Below are 19,737 nucleotides of genomic sequence, written 5' to 3'. Positions count from 1 at the left end.
GGCTCCTCCTCCGGATCATCCGGCCAGCGCCTGCGCGCGTGTTGGGCTGAGCCCATTACCCCTTCGCCCCCTAGTCTATTTATAGGACCCCCTCTCCTCACTTTGAGACTTAGCATTGGATTAGCTCATATTTGTGTGAGAGCCTTTGCTCATCCACTTGGATACTTCTCCTCGGAGATCACGACCTCTTCGGAGAAGATCCCCCAAGCGGATTCAAGACCCCTTCTAGGGAAGAACATCAAGGCCTCCTCTTGGAGAAGAACAGTTCCTTTGTATCCTTACCTTTGTTGACTTTGGATCTTGTGGATCTCTTATGTGTGTGGTGATCTAGCACTTGTGTGATCGATTCCTTGTTGGTTGAGTGATTCTCTCTCGTTTTCCCCCGTGTTTCCCTTTGTGCTTCCGCGTGTTCTTCGTGATTCCCCGTAGGATCCACTCCAAACGTGAAAGATCGATGCTATAGGGTTCCACCCTACATCATATGGTATCATGAGCCACGTTGATCACGTTTTTGGAGCCCCTACCCCGTGTTTTCTAGCTTGATTTTGTTGTTTTCGTCCTAAATCCGAAAATCCCCACCAAAAATAGCCCCCAAATTTTTTTGTGATTTGTTGGTTTTGATTATGTTTTGTTGATTTTGATCCGTGGATTTGGTGTGTAACTCGTGGATCTTGCTTTTCCCCACCTTCCCCCCCCCCTCGAAATCCATCCAAAATCCGCGGAATCGTCGAATTTCTTGCCGTTTTCGAGTTCTTCCCGAGCAGTTCCCGACCGCGATTGACCTGCCCGGATCATCCGGACCCTGACCCGGATCATCCAGACACGCCCGGATCATCCGGCTCCTGGCCCGGATCATCCGGCTTCCTCTGCTGAAACTGCATTTCTGCAGTTCTTCAACACCACCACCTACGTCTACTTACTTCCCCACTTCAACCACCACCACTTCCACCTGCCAAAATCCCACGACACAACCTCCGTAATACCATTCGACTTTGGGTTCGAGAATTTGAGTTGAGATTTCCGTGTCCTATTGTGTTTCGGCTATTTAGGTGCGGCACGACATCAACAACTAACGCTCATTTTCGTCGACTACTCATCTTCGCTACGGACGGTAACTTCGACGACATCTTTGTCATACCTTGCAATTGCATTGATAACCATCATACCCCATCTTTTGCGTTGCTTACCCATCGAGACTAGCCATTGAGTATTGCCGGCAACGTGACTTGTGCACATTAGTATTCATAATCCATATCATACATACCATTGTGGTGCATATCTCGGAATCAACTTGTGTGCACAAAGTTGTCATCGCATACACAATTGCTATCTTGGTTCATGAAGTTTGCATAAGAAAAGAGCTCAAAAGAGAAAGAGCCACTCAAGCTTTTAAGCAAAGAGGAAAGATAAGCAAAGAGCTTATAAGCAAGAAACATAGCATCATACAACATTAAGATTGTCATATAAGATCATCTTGGATCATAGCACCGAAATACCATACATATAGCATACTTGGGATAGAGATCGTTGCATTTTTGCCTAGTAGGTTGTGCACAAGCTCCGTATCCGCCTATTGTGCAATCGTGCTAGCGTCTCTCTAGTATTGTGCAACAAGAGCATTTTCGTGGATTCCACATTTTGGCTCACTTTTGGTTTGCACAATCCCATTTATCTATTTGCGTGTGTGTTTCCATGTACCACTACTTGCTTGGTCTACTTGTTGCATTTGCGAATTTGCGAATCTTTTTCAACATTTTTGACTGAAACTAACGATTGCAATCAATTTTGTGCCACCATCCTAACCAAGCTCCACCAAAAGCTTTTACTTGTGTAGGTGTGAGAACCGACAAGGATTGGTACCAATAGTGCTATTTCATTGTCCGCATTTGAGTGAACTTGATTCATCTTCAACATCGGTCAAAGGCACATTGGTATTAGTTCTTCTCCTTCTACCACTCACAATTTGCTTGAAATGATGGATAGGCCAAGTACTTCTACCAACCCACTCTTCATTGAGCAAGACGACGACATGTCATCATACGTCACCAAGAGCCACCTCTTTGGCGCACAACGAGCGTTGCACCAAGAGCAACAAGCAATGAACGACCGCATCGACAACCTCGCCACCGACTTACGACTCTCCGAGCAACGTACAAGAGACTACTTCGACAACAAGCTCGACGCGCACAAGCAAGAGAACGATGCAAGAATGGACGAGATCCGCGCTTTGTTGGTGAACCGGCCTCCTTCTACATCGTCATACTCAAGACGGAGCCACTCAAGTCGACACTCCGACGACTCCTTCTCCGGCTCACGTACACCATCATCGAACACTCTTCGACGAGCCGCGCGTCAAGACCGTCATGCATCTCGCAACCCGCTACATGACAAGCATTCACAAGAGCAAGTCGATGAACAAGTTCCTCGTCCTCAATCAAACCAAGTAGCGTTTGCTCAAGCTCAAGAACGACAATGTCTTCGTTTCCAAGAAGAACAAGAACGAGCGCGTCTACACCAAGAACAACAAGACGTAGAGGCTCAACGTCTTCAACAACAACAACGAGAAGCACAAGCTCTTGAGGCGGAACGTGCCCTTCAAGCATCAAGTCGAGCTATCGCCAACCGCAATCACGAAAGGCGCAATCAAGAGGAAGCCCTTCGAGAAGAAATCCAAGAGAGGAACCGCGTGTCCAACGTCAAGCTACCTCACAAGCTCCTCAAGCTCAACCTCAATCTCAAGGTCAATAAGGACAAGTTGATAATGGACTTCCTCCACACCAAGAGCAACATGAGGATGATTACCCTCCACGTTAAGGGTGTCATCATCACCATCGCCAACAACACAATGAAGAGCAACGCTATGGAAAGCTCAAATTCACAATGCCCAAGTTCAATGGAAGCAATGATCCCGAAGAGTACCTCTCATGGGCATTGAAGGTCGACAAAATCTTTCATTTGCACAACTATGAGGAAGAGAAGAAGATCGCTATGGCATCACTTGAGTTCCAAGACTATGTGCTCATATGGTGGGAACAAGTCCTTGAGCGTCGACAAGCAAGAGGTGAACCCCCAATCACCACTTGGGCTCAAATGAAGGATGTCATGCGAGAACATTTTGTGCCAACCTACTACAACCGCGATCTCTTCAAGAAGCTACAACTCCTCAAGCAAGGAACAAAGAGTGTTGAAGAATACTACAAGGAAATGGAGATTGCCATGATTCGAGCCAATGTCACGGAGGATGATGAGCAAACAATGGCACGATTCTTGAATGGACTCAATCATCCCATCAAGAAGATCGCCGACTTCCAACCCTACTCCACCCTCATTGAGCTCGTGCATCAAGCTACAAAGGCGGAACGTCAAGTACAAGATGACTTCAAGTATGCCAAGTAATCCTCCAAGACCTACGACTTCTCCAATAACCAAGCTTCAACAACTACTCCAACTTCGACATCAACCAAACCTTCTCCAAGCAACGACAACAAGTCAACTTACAAGAAAACTTCTACAAGTTCAAGTCGTCTTCCTCCTACTACAAGCAACTTCAAGCCGCGTGCTTCATCATCTACTCCAACCGATGAGACCGTCAAGACAAGCTCCTTCAAGTGTTTTACTTGCGGCGTCCGAGGCCACAAGTCCTATGAATGCACCAACAAGCGCACCATGATCCTCAACGACGATGGCACCTACGACTCAATGAGTGAAGATGAAATGGAAGCTATTGAGCAAGTGGCCATGCACCGGCGCGTGAACGAGGATGAAGATGATCAAGTCTTTTGTGATGAAGATACGAGCCCCGCTCTTGTTGTCTCCAAGGTATTGACTCTTCAACATCAACAAGAAGAAGACCAACGATGCCACATCTTCCACACAAAGGCTGGCATCAATGGACGATCCGTCAAGGTCATCATCGATGGAGGTAGTTGCCACAACTTGGCAAGCGAAGAACTATGCTCCAAGCTTCAATTGGTCAAGAAGAAGCACCCGCACCCCTACAAGGTTCAATGGCTAAGTGACTCCGGCACTATACGAGTTGAGCATACGGTCCAAGTATCCTTCAAAATTGGTGCATATGAGGACACTTTGGAGTGTGATGTGGTCCCAATGACCGTTTGCCACCTCCTCCTTGGTCGACCATGGCAATTCGACCGTGGTGTTTTCAACAATGGGCGTACAAACCACTATAGCTTCAAGATGAAAGGAAAAGAATATGTGCTACGACCCATGTCTCCTAGTCAAGTGATAGCCGACAAGCAAGCCACCCACCAAAGAGAGAAGAGTGAGAAAGTGAGCCACCAAAAAGTGAGTGAGAGCCACAAGCCAAACTTGAGCGCCTCTTCGCCTAGAGAGAAAAACCTCATACTATTTGCCACCAAAAGTGAGATGAGAGAAGTGTGTGAGAACCCATCGAGTGTGATGCACTTTGTCCTTGTGTGCAAGGATGGAGAAACAAAAACTAACACCATTCACGAGCTACCTTTGGTGTTTCAATCTCTTTTGCAGGAATTTCAAGATGTTTTCCCCGATGAACTATCTTTGGGTCTACCTCCTCTACGAGGCATTGAGCATCGAATCGACCTCATCCCCGGAGCACCACTTCCAAACAAAGCTCCATACCGTGTCAATCCCGAAGAAACCAAGGAGATTCAACGGCAAGTACAACAACTAATCGACAACGGTCATGTACGTGAAAGCTTAAGCCCTTGTGTCGTTCCCGTTATACTTGTGCCTAAGCCCGATGGAAGTTTCCGCTTGTGCTCCGATTGTAGACCTATAAATGCTATCACCGTTCGCTATAGGCATCCCATTCCTCGCTTAGATGATATGCTTGATGAACTTAGTGGAGCCAACTTTTTCTCAAAAATTGATCTTAGAAGTGGCTATTATCAAATCCGCATTCATGAGGGTGATGAATGGAAAACTGCTTTTAAAACCAAATTTGGCTTATATGAGTGGTTGGTTATGCCTATGGGTTTATCGGAGGCTCCCGGTACTTTTGTGCGTCTCATGCATCATGTACTTCGACCTTATATTGGAGTCTTTGTTGTGGTTTACTTCGATGATATTCTTGTGTTTAGCAAAACCATGAAAGAGCATCTTGATCATGTTAAGCTTGTTTTGCAAACACTTCGAAAGGAAAGTCTTTATGCCAACTTGAAAAAATGCACTTTTGGCGTTGACAAAGTGGTTTTCTTGGGTTTCGTTGTCTCTTCCAAGGGTGTCCATGTTGATGAAACTAAAATTGAAGCAATTAAAACTTGGCCCCAACCCACCAATTTGCAACAAGTGCGAAGTTTCCTTGGTCTTGCAAGTTTTTACCGCCGCTTTGTGAAAGATTTTAGCACAATAGCCGCTCCTTTGCATGCTTTGAGTAAGAAGAATACTCCTTTTATTAGGGGATCTTTGCAATCCAACGCTTTTGATGAGCTCAAGTCTTTGCTTACTCATGCTCCGATTCTTGCTTTGCTCAATTTTGACAAAACTTTTGAGGTTCATTGTGATGCAAGTGGTACCGGAATTGGCGGAGTTTTGATGCAAGAAAAACAAGCCATTGCTTATTTTAGTGAAAAACTCTCCGGTGCTCAACTTAACTATCCCATATATGACAAAGAATTGTATGCTTTAGTGCGTGTACTACATGTTTGGGAACATTATCTTAGACCTCATGAGTTTGTCATCCATACCGATCATGAAACGCTTAAGTACTTGAAAGGTCAAACTAAATTGAACAAGCGTCATGCCAAATGGAGTGAATTTATTGAATCTTTCCCATATGTGATCAAGTACATTAAGGGTAAGGAAAATGTAGTTGCCGACGCACTTTCACGCATATGCACGCTTGTCACCCAACTTGAGTTGAATGTTATTGGCTTTGAGCACATAAAAGATTTGTATGCTAGTGATCCATCTTTTGCACCTCATTATGCTAAATGTGTGATGCATACATCTTGGGAACAATATTACCTCAAGGATGGTTATCTTATGAGAGCTAACAAACTATGCGTTCCCGAGTCTTCTCTTCGTTTGCTCCTTTTGCAAGAGGCTCATGGAGGCGGACTCATGGGACATTTTGGACGCGACAAGACTTTCGCCACGCTCTCCAAGAACTACTTTTGGCCCAAGATGTTTCGAGACGTCTCGCGCTTCACCACCCGATGCTCTACATGCCGCAAAGCTAAGTCAAAAGCTCAATCTCATGGTCTTTACATGCCTTTTCCTATTCCTTATCAACCTTGGGAAGACATTAGCATGGATTTTGTACTTGGTTTGCCTAGAACTCAAAATGGAAAGGATTCCGTGTTTGTTGTTGTGGACCGATTTTCTAAGATGGCACATTTCATTCCTTGCAACAAGGTAGACGATGCTTCACATATTGCAAATCTCTTTTGTAGGGAAATCTTGCGCCTCCATGGAGTACCAAAGACAATCGTCTCCGACCGCGACGTCAAGTTCTTGAGTTACTTTTGGAAGACTCTTTGCACCAAGCTCGGAATCCAGCTATTGTTCTCATCCGCATACCATCCTCAAACTGACGGCCAAACGGAGGTGACGAACCGGACTCTCTCCATTCTACTTCGCGTGTTGATCAAGAAGAACATCAAGGAGTGGGAAGCATGTCTACCCATCGCCGAGTACGCCTACAACCGTGCAAGACATTCGACGACCGGCAAGTCCCCCTTCGAGGTCGTCTACGGCTTCAACCCATTGTCCCCATTGGACATTCTACCTCTACCTCTACAAGAGCGCACCAACATGGATGCGAGTGCACGAGCAAACTACATCAAGAAGATACATGAGGATACAAGAAACACCATCGAGCACCAAGTACAACGACTAGCGACCAAGCTCAACATCAACAAGCAACCCATGATCTTCAACATAGGCGATCTCGTGTGGCTACACCTTCGCAAGGAACGCTTCCCCAACGAATGCAAGTCCAAACTTCTACCTCGAGCCGATGGACCCTTCAAGGTGTTAGCACGCTACAACAACAACGCTTACAAGCTCGACCTACCAAGCGACAAGTACAACGTGAGCGACACCTTCAACGTCAAAGACCTCTCGCCTTTCCATGGTGATGAAGATCTTGATCCGAGGTCGGATCCTTTCGAAGGGAGGGGATATGATGCGGAGCATCCTTCCATCATCCCCATGGACTCTACATCAACACATCCAACCCCACAAGGACCTATGACTCGAGCACGCGCAAGAGCTCTTGAAACCGAGGTGACATCACTCCTCTCACAATTCCCTTTCGATTCACATGAGACATGGATACTACCTCAAACGGAAACGCTATGCATACTCAGGCACCAAGGAGTTAACCATGAAGAAGCTAGGAAGCAAGGAGAACCGGAAGCGGAAGACATGCATGAAGACGGAGAGGAAAAGCACCAAGGCCCAGGATGGCCGGACGATCCGGACCCCGGCCCGGACGATCCGGACCCCGGCCCGGACGATCCGGCTAAATCACCCTGAAGACACCCGAAGCTCTCACCTGAAGCCGGATCATCCGGACCAGTCCCGGATCATCCGGACCCTGCCCGGACGTCCGGACCACCAGCCGGACATCCGGCCCCGCGCCGCCACCAGCCGGGCATCCAGCTCATCAGGGCCTCCACCCGGACCATCCGGACCAGCCCGGATCATCCGGCTCCTCCTCCGGATCATCCGGCCAGCGCCTGCGCGCGCGTGTTGGGCTGAGCCCATGTACCCCTTCGCCCCCTAGTCTATTTATAGGACCCCCTCTCCTCACTTTGAGACTTAGCATTGGATTAGCTCATATTTGTGTGAGAGCCTTTGCTCATCCACTTGGATACTTCTCCTCGGAGATCACGACCTCTTTAGAGAAGATCCCCCAAGCGGATTCAAGACCCCTTCTAGGGAAGAACATCAAGGCCTCCTCTTGGAGAAGAACGGTTCCTTTGTATCCTTACCTTTGTTGACTTTGGATCTTGTGGATCTCTTATGTGTGTGGTGATCTAGCACTTGTGTGATCGATTCCTTGTTGGTTGAGTGATTCTCTCTCGTTTTCCCCCGTGTTTCCCTTTGTGCTTCCGCGTGTTCTTCGTGATTCCCCGTAGGATCCACTCCAAACATGAAAGATCGACGCTATAGGGTTCCACCCTACATCAATCTACCCCCATGGTCATTCTCTTGGGTCATTTGCATTGTTCCTTCTCTTTGCCACTAGAAAATTGCCCCACTACAGGAGTCCACAAACTGCATAGGAAAAACCTGATCATCTCATACTTGACCTCCAGGAAAATTATTTCTCCCGCTAAATTCAATGGTGCATGACACGCTTCCAATCGCCCAGGAAGAAAACCTGTATGACCAACAGATTATTGTCAACTTCTCTGATCTCCCTTACATGAGCTAGATTCCCCACAAACTTTAGTGTTTCCTTTAGAGCTGCGCTGCTAAAGGTCTTGGTAGTGTTGGCCTTGGCTACAGCAAGCCACCGGGCTCGTTCCTACCCAGTACAACTTTTTTCCAATGGAGAAGCCTAGCAGCTCCTGGGCCATTTCTAGGGAGCAGACCTAGCAAGCACGCAAGTGTGATTCTATCCTTTTCAATCATTTTATTACCATCTCCCCGCAAAAATAAATAATATTATGACCATCACTTATGAAACATTTTATTAGCGCCGAGATGCAGGCAGACATAACAATGTTTTCACCCTCCACTTTCATAAAAAAGAAAACGTTCATAGCCTCCATTTAACAGCTGCGCACATGCACTCGCTGCTAACCAAAACCTAATCAATCCGGAATGAACAAGAGATTCTACTTGTATACCACAACAAGCAGGCAAATATCAAACAGGGCAGATGGCCCAAACATGCATCCAACAACATAGAGTATCTTCATCGCAAAAAAAAAACGAAAAAAAATGATATAGAGTATCTGCTTCCCTCCTCAACCAGCACAAACTAGTAAAACACCAATGAAATGCAGCAGCGACGGCGCCCTTATCGCTGACGTAGATGCCATCCAACGACTTGGTATCCTTGTCCTTCACATGGGAATTTCTGTTCGAGTAACAAGAGAAACAAAACAAGGGTCAGTGTGGATGAAACTGTGCATCAGAACAATCGACACAACTAACAAGATAAGTAGCCAATACTCAATACGATGATAACCAAAAGTCAATACAATCTTATTTTGCAGAGGAGAAGTCAATACAATTGATCTGTTATAGGAACAGAAAATTCCTTCGTATTCCAAACTGGCGCATTTTCCAGTTGCGGTTTTGTATTCCAGCAAATCAAACAACTGGCCACATGCCAAACGAATCTCAAGGCACACAGATATTTGTTGAACCGTTGTGATGTTAAAGGATGGATGATAAACTAGTCATATATAGGACCTAATCTTCATTACGGTCATGATATGGATGCATATGAAAACATGTACTATAAGCCCAAGTATGCTGGTGAGAAATATAAGATCAGCAATTGAAATTCAAGTAAGTAATGGAAAGCTTCAACATGCAGACATACTAAAAAAATACAACATATCCTCAAAAAAAACAATCTAAACAAATACAGCAAGGAACTATAAGCATCATCATATAACTAAGGCATGTGATAACCATCAAGACGAGACAAGGTACTTTGAGCCAATAGAAAGCTTTACCTATTTCAAATTGTCGGGGCTGACAGCAACGATGGTGGGAAGTTGGTATATATTTGTGCATCTACGCCCCATTGCTTCAACGAGCACACCCTTTCAAGGCGCATCGTCTTGATGTCCAGTGAGAGGCATTCGCAATCTGCCGGCTCCAATGACCGGTTGTCAGCATGCTTTAACAGGAGCAAGTAGGCATCCGTTGCACCGAGGATGCAATACCAGTACCCATAACGCAGCGCCACTGTCTGCTTCAGCTTCCACTGGTTGTCTGCTTCCCTAATGGTGTAGTGGAGGTAATATACGCCACCTACAAATGCAAGCGCGAACATCCCAAGCCTGCCTTCCCCTGCCTCCACGATGGCTGTGTCTAGCCCAGCACCTCCGGCTGTGCATGGAATGTCGACAAGGGAGAAGTCCATGGTCCGGGCGTGGAGCACGAGCCACATTCCCCGACAACTCGTTTCCCAGTAGAAGCAGCCATGGGCGTAGTGGCGCCCGACCAAGCAAGGCCCCCATGAAAGCTCAATGTCGACGGCGAACAGATCGCTCCAGCTCTGGGACGGGACCGCCCGCCATTGCCCGGAGCTGGACGAGAAGACGAAGGCGACCATGTTAGCCTCGCAGCGCGCTGTCCACATCACTCGGAATGACGTGTCTGGCGCCTCCTCCGCCTCCTCGTCGCTGGGGGGAGCGAGGAAGGGCCCGTATGCCATACACACCGGGTTCGCCACCAGCTGGTCTTGAGGGACCGGGGGGAGCAGGAGGTATCGCTGGTGCAGGGGGTCGCACACGACGACCTCCGTAAACTCCGCCTTCTTGACGCCCTCGGGAGCCCGGTCGAGGAGGACGCGGCCGTCGCTGGCGTCCTTCATGACCCAGCGGTTGGGGGCGGGCAGGAAGGAGAATGAGAAGTCCTTGCCGGGGGCGTTTGCGAGGGCGCTCCCGGCGGGCGCGGAGGGGTGGGGCGGGAGGGCGGGGTGGAAGCCGGCGCCGTCGACGATGCCGAGGAGCGGAGGGGCGTGGAGCCTGCGGAATTCGCGGGTGCAGGCGCGGTCGGTGGCGGCTTGGCGGAAGGAGGAGCAGGTGGCGGTGACGCGGGCGAGGTCCTCAGGGGTGGGCAGGCGGATGAAGAACTCCGGCAGGAGGTCGTCCATGATCGCCGGCATCGGCATGTTCCGGGCGGTACGTGCACGTGGCTGATGGAGTGGAGTGGAGTGGGGTGGGGAGTTGAGCGGCGGCGTATGCGAGATGGCGGCCGAGAAGAGAGGGCTCCTGTTTGGTTTGCTTTTGAGTTTGAGTGGGGTTTCACGCGTCGCAAGGGAAGGAAGGTTCACACTGAGAAAGCAGCTACGCTGCTTCTTCTATATATAGTGTACGATTCCATGTTAATATTAGGCAAATATTAATTCTATTAAACATTAATATTATGCAAGATATACATTGTGTATTAATATTTAGGTAGGATTTGATTATTTCATTAATGCGTGCGTTGGAAATGTCACTGGCCAGCTGCTTTGAGCATCTCCACCGGTACCCTCAAAAACCTCCAAGGCCCCGCTTGGATTGGGTGTAAATTTTTATACTGGTATTTATTTTACAGATATAAATTATCTGTCACAGCTAATTTTCCGCCTGAAAACAAAACGACCAGTCCAGACGTGTATCATAAACCAGCTGGATACGATCGGAAACAGGAATCCAAGCGGGGCCCAAGTGTGTTTAGGGGCTCTCCAAATAATTTTTTAGGGTTTTAGAGATGTGTTGATGTAGAAGGCCGGCAGCGTGGTATCGGTGGAGATTGCCGATGGCCAACTCAGGAAGGGGAGGCTGCCTTGCCGCCGACGATGCAGCGGCGTGGTCGCGACTAGCTTCGGCCCAGACGGTTGGCTCCCTCCACGGTGGATGGGATTATAGGGATATAGTTGCATCTCCCCATCTATATGCGGGGGTATGGGGTGTTTTTAAGGAGAGTTCATCCAATCAAACATCCGATGGAAATATTTGAACTACAGTTTGAGGAGTTGTGTACCCCATATTAGTTGCCATCAAGTGCCTTCGCTGTCAGATCGACCTCCTGCGTCCGGTGATCTGGTAGCACAGCCCATGCAAGAAAAGAAGAAACACACAACCGGTAGCAAAACCCATGCAAGATCCAGGAAAGCACGACTTGAGAGAAACAACTGCGGCAATGAGTAATGGCATCACAATCATGTCCAACGGCAGCAGTTTCGGCAAACGTTTACAAACAATTCCGACCACCGCAACATATGCGATCTCATAAGTCACCACAGCCATTTGAATGAAATCCAGGTCCGCTGGCAAGAGAACCCTAAAAACACCAAGCACACGCCAGTGGCATCATTTCGGGTACCCTTCAACAGTCTAAACTCGGCCTCTCTCGAAACAAATAATTCCCGATATACACAGCGATGGGAGAAATGGTCTTTCTTCACAAGAATGGTGGCATCCTCAGGGGAGGCACAGGCTGGTAAACACTGTCCGGGTGGCTCTGCGGTATCCGCTCCCCGGGAGCAGGTCTTCGAGTGAAACCTCCATGTGTATGGTTCTGCATCGGATTGAACGTGCTCCACCAGTGAGGTTCGCCGTCGACAGGGACCCACGGGAATGGCCCAAAGCCCTCCCAGCCCCACGCATATGGTCGATCGACGGGTGGTCTAGAGACACCTTCACCATCAGAGGGAAGGCTCCTGTTCACAGCTGCAGGTGGAGCAAATCCATGAGGCACTCCAACCTCGGCCGACGACGCTGCTGCTGCTGCAATGAAAGACGTGATCGTCAAAGCCCTCGGCCTAACCCTCCTAGCTGTAGGAGGGAAAGGACTGCTTTGCATTGAGGAGTGCATCGAATGTTGATACATATGTCCCCTCGCACCATGACCATGGCCTCTAGTCTCGCCCATAACAGCTGGAACTGACCCTAATGGTGCCACCAGATTGCTTCCATTGCGAGGTGTGGGCCTGTAGTATTTGGACATTATAACTTTGTAAGAGCTAAGCAAATAGTAGGTGGTCTACCACAGGAAGAGATAGGCATGACCTGCAGAACCTATCTAAGATTTATTTAGTTTTCCAAACAGCCCACATAAACCATAGATCAGACAGAAAAAAATCATGTTCTCAGGATTCTGTAAAAGAATTTTTTTTTTCACAGGGATTTAGATCATCCAGGCTATTAGACCCCACCTATGTGGTGACTGGTGAAGGATTTGTAGTTTTGTAGTTTTGAAGAGGGGTTTATCTAGTCTAGAAAGTAAAATTTCACAGTTAGATGGTATTCATGAATTGATCATACCTGTGTACTAGGGGATGGTGGTGTACATATGGTCTTGATCTTTGTTGGCTGCTGGTTTCATATCTGGGAAGTCCTATACCAAATGGAGCTACAGAATGATCCGGGATGCCCGATACAGGAAGATTAGTCAAATATCTGTGCTCACTATCAAGAATTCTTGGCTCAGTTGCATGGAAAGCTGCTTGGGTATTGCCCAAATCAGGAGCTGCATGGCCTTCCAAGCTAGTTGGATGGCGATGAAATGAAGCGCCTTCAGCACCAGAATTTGAACCAAGAGGCACATGCACGGGATGGAGAAAACCCCGCAGTGAAAGATAAGGACAAACAAGTGAACTGCTTGCAGCACTCGAATGGTCTGCCACTGTATGATCTTCATAAAATTATCAAAAATCAATAAACGACATAGAAATTTCGTTAGTCAAAATTCTGGGTCAACATGCTTACAAGACGGTGGCTCCGCTTCACCCTCCCTGCAAAGAAGTACAGGATAAATTCAGAACCTGATGAAGTATACAATATCAACATAGGTGAATAAAGGTTTTGCAATACAGAAGTTCCAGTAATAATAACTGACAGTGACCGGCGAACCAAGGAAAGGGCAATGCACGACGTAGACAAGACCAAGGTTCAAAATATCGTATATCGGGTTCGTATCGGTTTGGCTTGAGCATATCGAATGTCGGATATCGGGTGATATATCGAGCGATATGTAGATATATTGGAGGAAATATATCTATATTTTTTTTCAAATATTCTTGATCAAAAATGTCATTTTAGTAAAATAAAAATGTATGGTGTCAACGCTCTAGCATAACAAATTTAAATTCCTTGTTTATGACTTGTTAACTAATAAACTATTTAAGATAGATTAACAAAATCCTCACTTTAATATTAAAAACAATACATTATATATGTGTTTTGAGTGTTTCTACGAAAACATTATGCATGACTTTGAAAATAAAACGAAGTTGTAAATACATTATCTTTATCAATGTACCGGTCTATATATCAGTGGGCATATCGGGTCCATGGTTTTCGAGCCGCGACTCATGCGAGTCGCATGAGTTGCTCTGGGGCAGCGACTTGGAAGAAGTCGAGCCTGCGTTGTGACTAGTCGCGACTCAGAGTCACGAGTCGACACTAAGCTGAGTCGACCATATTTTGTGACTCATAGACTAGTCGTCGACTAGTCGCGACTAGTCGAGCGACTCGAAATCCATGATCGGGTCACATATCGGCCATATCGGTCGATATTTCGGTCCATATCAGATGATATGTGTGAAAATGATATGTTATGTTTATATCGGTACAGCCCCAAAACTGATATATCAGCCTATATATCGGTCATATCGGCCTAGATTTAAAAGCTTGGACAGGACATATTAGGAATAGAAATCTAAGCATTAATCAAGAAATTGTGTTGGGTGACAACTGCAAATATTATACCAAATCAACTGCAAACATTAATACATTATAACAAATCATGCATGACAGCACTCAATGTCACATTAGGAACCATAAAATGGCTTCTCTTTAGGTAATAGGTTGTGGAAAGGTTCCATTCAATTTACGGTTTAGCACTCACATTACATTAATGCTTTGAGACATAAGGTTTAAGAGAGGCAAGAAGGAGGCAGCATCTCGTACAATTTGAAAAACCAGTATCAACACACCCATCAATATGGCATAAGACCACGGCATATTCTCTTATGAAATTAAGTAAAAGCCCATTTTCCTTCTTGCTTTTAGATCATTAACCACATGTTCCAAAAACCATATATATTAAGATGTGAGGAGATATCCTTACTCAAAAACGGATGCTAGTTGTGTGAATCCATTAAAAGGGCACCACTGAAATCCAAATGGCTGCAAGTCAATACAACAGATATATCAGAATATAAAATATGAAACAGGTAAAATGATGTCGAATGCCGACGACATTCCAAAACTGAAAATGCCTTCTGTACCAGTAAAATGAATGCAAGCAGCACATCAAAACCGTAAGGCACGAGGCTCATATGACACCTCGTGGAATGCATATGCTAGACAAACCAATAAATGTCACTATTTAAGAAGAAACTTGAACAACATAACACGTCTTAATATTGTTTTGAACCCTTAGATGTGTGTTTACTATCACAAGAGCACTTACAAGATCAGAAGCAATATCATAGGTTTCACCAGTCACCCAGCCACCTATATCAATATCAGGAGATGGACATTGTCCAGTTGCATAAAGCCAGCGGCCTTTCTCTATCTTCCGGCAATTAGGGCATTGCATTGCCCCTTTCGCATTGAATGCTGATCCAATGCAGTCTAGCAGAAAAAGGAGTTGTTTAGTTCAACTATATTTTTACAAATACTCGGCACATTAAACATCCAAACTAAAAGCTAAGAGTACTACGTATATAATAGTGATACAAAATTGAACTAATTAGCATGTGGTATTCACAGATTGTGCTTGAACAAATATAAGTTGAAGACGGTCTTAATTCAAGCTAGTCTCTTCATGGTATAAAAGGCAAACTTATTCACTAGCACAACTACATGATGTGTAGACGTGTAGCCATAGTCGTTGTTTGAAGATGATCAAGTCAATTCCAGAATAATGTGCCACTGTTTCTTGCATGCATGATTTACCTGAGTGATTACGTGATTGGTCATGGAACTTGAAAAGAAAAATGAGTAGTTTAATTATGTTTTTACAAATGCATGAAGATGCATGCAGAGGAAATGATATAGGCACATACTCGGAAGCATTAAACATCCAAAGCAAAAGCTAAGAGTAGTATATAATAGCAATACAAAATTGAACTAATCAGCATGTGATATTCACAGATTGTGCTTGAACAAATACAGGCTGGAGATGGACCTAATTCAAGCTAGTATCTTCATCATGGTATAAAAGGCAAATGTATTCACTAGCAAAACCACATAATGTGTAGATGTGTAGCTATAACTGTTGTTTGAAGATGCTTGAGTCGATTCCAGAATAATGTGCCACGATTTCTTGCATGCATGATTTACCCGAGTGATTACGTTATTTGTCATGGAACTTGAAAAGAAAAATGTCTAGTTTGGTTCCTAGACTAGTGCACATCATTAATTAATCCCCTCAATTCACTATTATTCTGTTTTCTTTTAATAGCCGGGTAAAATTAATGTGCATCATAGAATTATCCAATACACTCATGGAGCATTCACCTATGTTATGCCAAGGTTAACACATCATAATTTGGAAGTTGAGTTTGCCAGTTCCCGAAACAAACAGCACATACAATTTACCTAACAAAGAAACGGACAATTAATGGACCAGGCAGCGACAAAACCCTCAAAGAACACTAGTGATTCAGGCAACCACCACAGCACTTGTCTGCTTTACAGGGAACAAGAACAAGGTGAAACACCCTGATAAATGATGGTAACGGAAGCACCGCATCCAACGCGGGATTATATAGCCCTTACAACGCATAGAATGGATGGATCAAATTGGAGCAAAAAGCATCAAGAGCTCAGTGTCTTTGTAGCTAGAAGACTAAAACAATGTCGTGACATCTCATTTTATTGCAAAAAATAAAATAAAAATTAGAAGGAAATGCCCACTATACTAAGTATCATCAACGAACACAGCTCGAATTGGAATCACCCTCAAATACATATGCTTGAAATAACCCTAGCTCATGCAGGCCTCACAGCTCCAACAGGGACACACAAACTCACCACGAGTACTTTGACATGCAATTCCACTCCATCACCATCCAGACGTCCATACCTGCGAACTTTCCACGCCGATCGCCCATTTTTTTACAGTCCACAGCCTAAAATCAAACCGCCTAAGCTTCTCTTGCACGTGGAATTACATGAGCTAACCCGCGTCCGTCCCTCGCGCACAGATCCGGTTGAAAACAGCACGTCCTAGCTAGCAGGGGCAGTGGAGGAGAAGGAATCTGACCTAGGTGGAACTCGTGGCCGCATTGCAGCTTGGCGATGGACCTGCCCCCGGCGCGCCCAGCCACCGGATCCAGGCAGATGGAGCACGCCCCGCCCCCTGCCGCCTCCGCCGCGTGATCGGGCGGCGGCGATCTCTCCAGATCCATCGCCTCCTCCCCCCGGCGCCGGGGCTCCCCCTGCCTCTCTCGCGGGCGCGCTCGTGGGGGGGCGGCAGCTCGCACGGGAGAGGAGAGGAGAGAGAGGGGAGGTGCGGTGCTGTTCGTGAGGAGAGAGGAGAGAGAGAGAGAAATGAGGAGGGTGTGTCCGAGCGAACGGAAGGGGGTGGGTTGGAATTCGCTGAAATGAGAAAGATGGATAAGAATGCGCTGGACGAATTTGCATTTCGCCGTGTGTTGCTCGTGCGTGGCGATGCCGTTCGTGGACGTAAGCCGGGCGATGCACATGATGATTTGGTTGGTTTTAGCAGACATGTTATTTTTAGGCTAGCTATCCGTTTGCTTTTAGGTTTGTTGCTCGGTTTTTACCCGCCCAAGTTACACGTGTTCCGAGTTTGCAAGGAGCATATTCTTCTTCTTCTCTGCGAATAATAAAGAGCTTAATCTTTGTGCTGAGTAGAGGGCTGGAAAAAGTCTCCTTTTTCGGTTGTTTGTAAGATTTTTAGCTGTGAGAAAAATGTTTATGGACCCCTCGAGACTCTCCTAATCCTAATCTCAGCTTCATAATACCCAAATATTCTCAGGGGCACACCAAAAATAAGTTTCCGCGCCGCAAGCTTCTGTTCTCGTGAGATCTCATCTTGGGGCCTTTTCCGACACTCTACCGGAGGGGGATTCGATCATGGGGGGCCTCTACATCAACCTTGCGGTCCTTCCGATGATGTGTGAGTAGTTTACCACAGACCTACGGGTCCATAGCTAGTAGACGACTTCTTCTCTTTCTTTGATCTTCAATACAATGTTCTCTTCGATGTTCTCGGAGATCTATTCGATGTAATCTTCTTTTGCGGTGTGTTTGTTGAGATCCGATGAATTGCGAGTTTATGATCAGGCTATCTATGAATATTATTTGAGTCTGCTCTGGACTCTTTTTATGCATGATTAAGATATCTTTGTATTTCTCTCTGATATATTGATTTGGTTTGGACAACTAGATTGGTCAATCTTGCAATGGGAGAGATGCTTTGTTTTGGGTTCAATGTTGCGGTGTCCTTACCCAGTGACAATAGGGGTAGCGAGGAACGTATTTGTATTGTTGCCATTAAGGATAAAAAGATGGGGGGTTTACCATATTGCTTTGGATCTATCCCTCTACATCATGCCATCTTCCTTAAGGTGTTACTCCGTTCTTGTTAACTTAATACACTAGATGCATTCTGGATAACGGTCGATGTATGGAGTAATAGTAGTAGATGCAGACAGGAGTCGGTCTACTTGTCACGGACGTGATGCCTATATTCATGATCATTGACTTGGATATCGTCATAATTATGCGCTTTTCTATCAAGTGTTCAACAGTAATTTGTTCACCCACTGTTGGGGATATGACTATTTGTGTAAGCCGCCCAGGAGGGGCCAGGTTACGCAAAGAGTACTCATCAGAGGAAGCCCAAGGCCAAGCATGAAGATGGCGGTTCATAAAGAGCTTAAGGCCCACGGGCGGCTTAAGCCCATTGTAGTAAATCGCCATGATGGCATGACTTGTAACGTAAGGTAGATTTAACTGGTCACCGAGCTGGATTCTGTTTATAAGCCGGCCGGGACTCTATAAGCCGGTGGGCGTCAACCCGTGTATATAAGGGGACGACCTACTAGCGACTTAGGGCAAGAAACAACACATTGAGAACCGGGCATAGCGTGTCTCGCTCCCTGGTTATCGAAACATCAATACCAACCCAACTAGACGTAGGCCTTATCTTCACCGTAAAGGGCCGAACTAGTATAAACTCTCTCGTGTCTCTTGTCCCGATTTAACCCCTTCAAGCTTCCTAGTTGTGATGGCTCCACAACTAAGTCCTTTCACGAGGACATCTGACGTGACTATTCCACGACACCCACCGTATGCTTTCTTCAAGAGAGAAGCCTCTAATGAAACCTATGGCCCTCGGGTCTATTTGTTATCATATTATTTTCAAATCTATAAAACCAAAGATACAAAAATACCTTGCTACAATTTATTTCTATTTACTTTATGTTACACTTTTACTTATCTTTTATACATATCTCTATTAGATCTCACTCTTGCTAGTGACGGTGAAGAGAATGACAACCCATTTTTCGCGTTGAGTGTAAGTGTTTGTTAGTTTGTGCAGGTGCATCTATTGGAGATTTGTGTGTTCCTCCTATTGAATTGATACCTTGGTTCTTAACTAAGGGAACTACTTATCTCTACTTTGCTACATCATCCTTTCCTCTGAAGGAAAAAATCAACGCAAGCTAAAGAAGTAGCAGGAAGAATTTCTGACACCGTTGCCCGGGAGGTTCTACATCAAGCCAATCTGAGTACCTATCATAAACTCACATCTCTTGCACTACATTATTTTTCATTTGTCTCTCGTTTTCCTCTCCCCCACTTCAAAAACGTTTTTAGAAAAAGACAAAAATATTTGCCCTTTTTATTTGCCTTTTTTCGTTTGCCTTTATGTCTTACTTGGGTTGTTTGCTTGTTCGCTTGGCATAATTGCATATTTATTCCAAATTAGAAACAAAAACTTTATGGACCCACATCCACTTCTTAATTTTTTTACAAGATTCAATTATTATGAACCAATTGCTAGTGAGTTGAGTGCACTAGATTATATTTATGAAGTTTTGCTTGAAATTTTCTAATCTGAAAATTA

General features: G+C 45.7%; 2 protein-coding genes across 3 annotated transcripts; both read right to left on the bottom strand.

The window, feature by feature from the left end:
• Positions 1 to 8,693: 8,693 nt before the first annotated feature.
• On the bottom strand, positions 8,694 to 10,847 carry LOC123163217 (uncharacterized). The gene is made up of 2 exons (XM_044580958.1): positions 9,645 to 10,847; positions 8,694 to 9,037 (listed from the first exon to the last, which is right to left on the bottom strand). Exon 1 carries the CDS (start codon positions 10,808 to 10,810, stop codon positions 9,650 to 9,652), a length of 1,161 nt encoding a protein of 386 aa, XP_044436893.1. The 5' UTR covers positions 10,811 to 10,847; the 3' UTR covers positions 8,694 to 9,037; positions 9,645 to 9,649.
• Positions 10,848 to 11,827: 980 nt separating this feature from the next.
• LOC123156296 (E3 ubiquitin-protein ligase RFI2) lies at positions 11,828 to 17,231 on the bottom strand. 2 transcript variants are annotated; one of them, XM_044574434.1, is made up of 6 exons: positions 16,903 to 17,231; positions 15,103 to 15,266; positions 14,758 to 14,816; positions 13,395 to 13,420; positions 12,951 to 13,311; positions 11,828 to 12,616 (listed from the first exon to the last, which is right to left on the bottom strand). In XM_044574434.1, exons 1-6 carry the CDS (start codon positions 17,045 to 17,047, stop codon positions 12,088 to 12,090), a joined length of 1,284 nt encoding a protein of 427 aa, XP_044430369.1. In that variant the 5' UTR covers positions 17,048 to 17,231; the 3' UTR covers positions 11,828 to 12,087. The 2 variants fall into 2 exon arrangements, with proteins under 2 accessions (XP_044430369.1, XP_044430368.1); XM_044574433.1 differs by having other exon boundaries at positions 12,951 to 13,320; positions 16,903 to 17,229.
• Positions 17,232 to 19,737: the final 2,506 nt, after the last annotated feature.

This window comes from Triticum aestivum, chromosome 7B (genome assembly GCF_018294505.1).
Source record: "Triticum aestivum cultivar Chinese Spring chromosome 7B, IWGSC CS RefSeq v2.1, whole genome shotgun sequence".
NCBI lineage: Eukaryota > Viridiplantae > Streptophyta > Magnoliopsida > Poales > Poaceae > Triticum > Triticum aestivum.
Note: the sequence above shows the minus strand (reverse complement) of the source record. Positions and strands in the feature narration are given on the sequence as shown.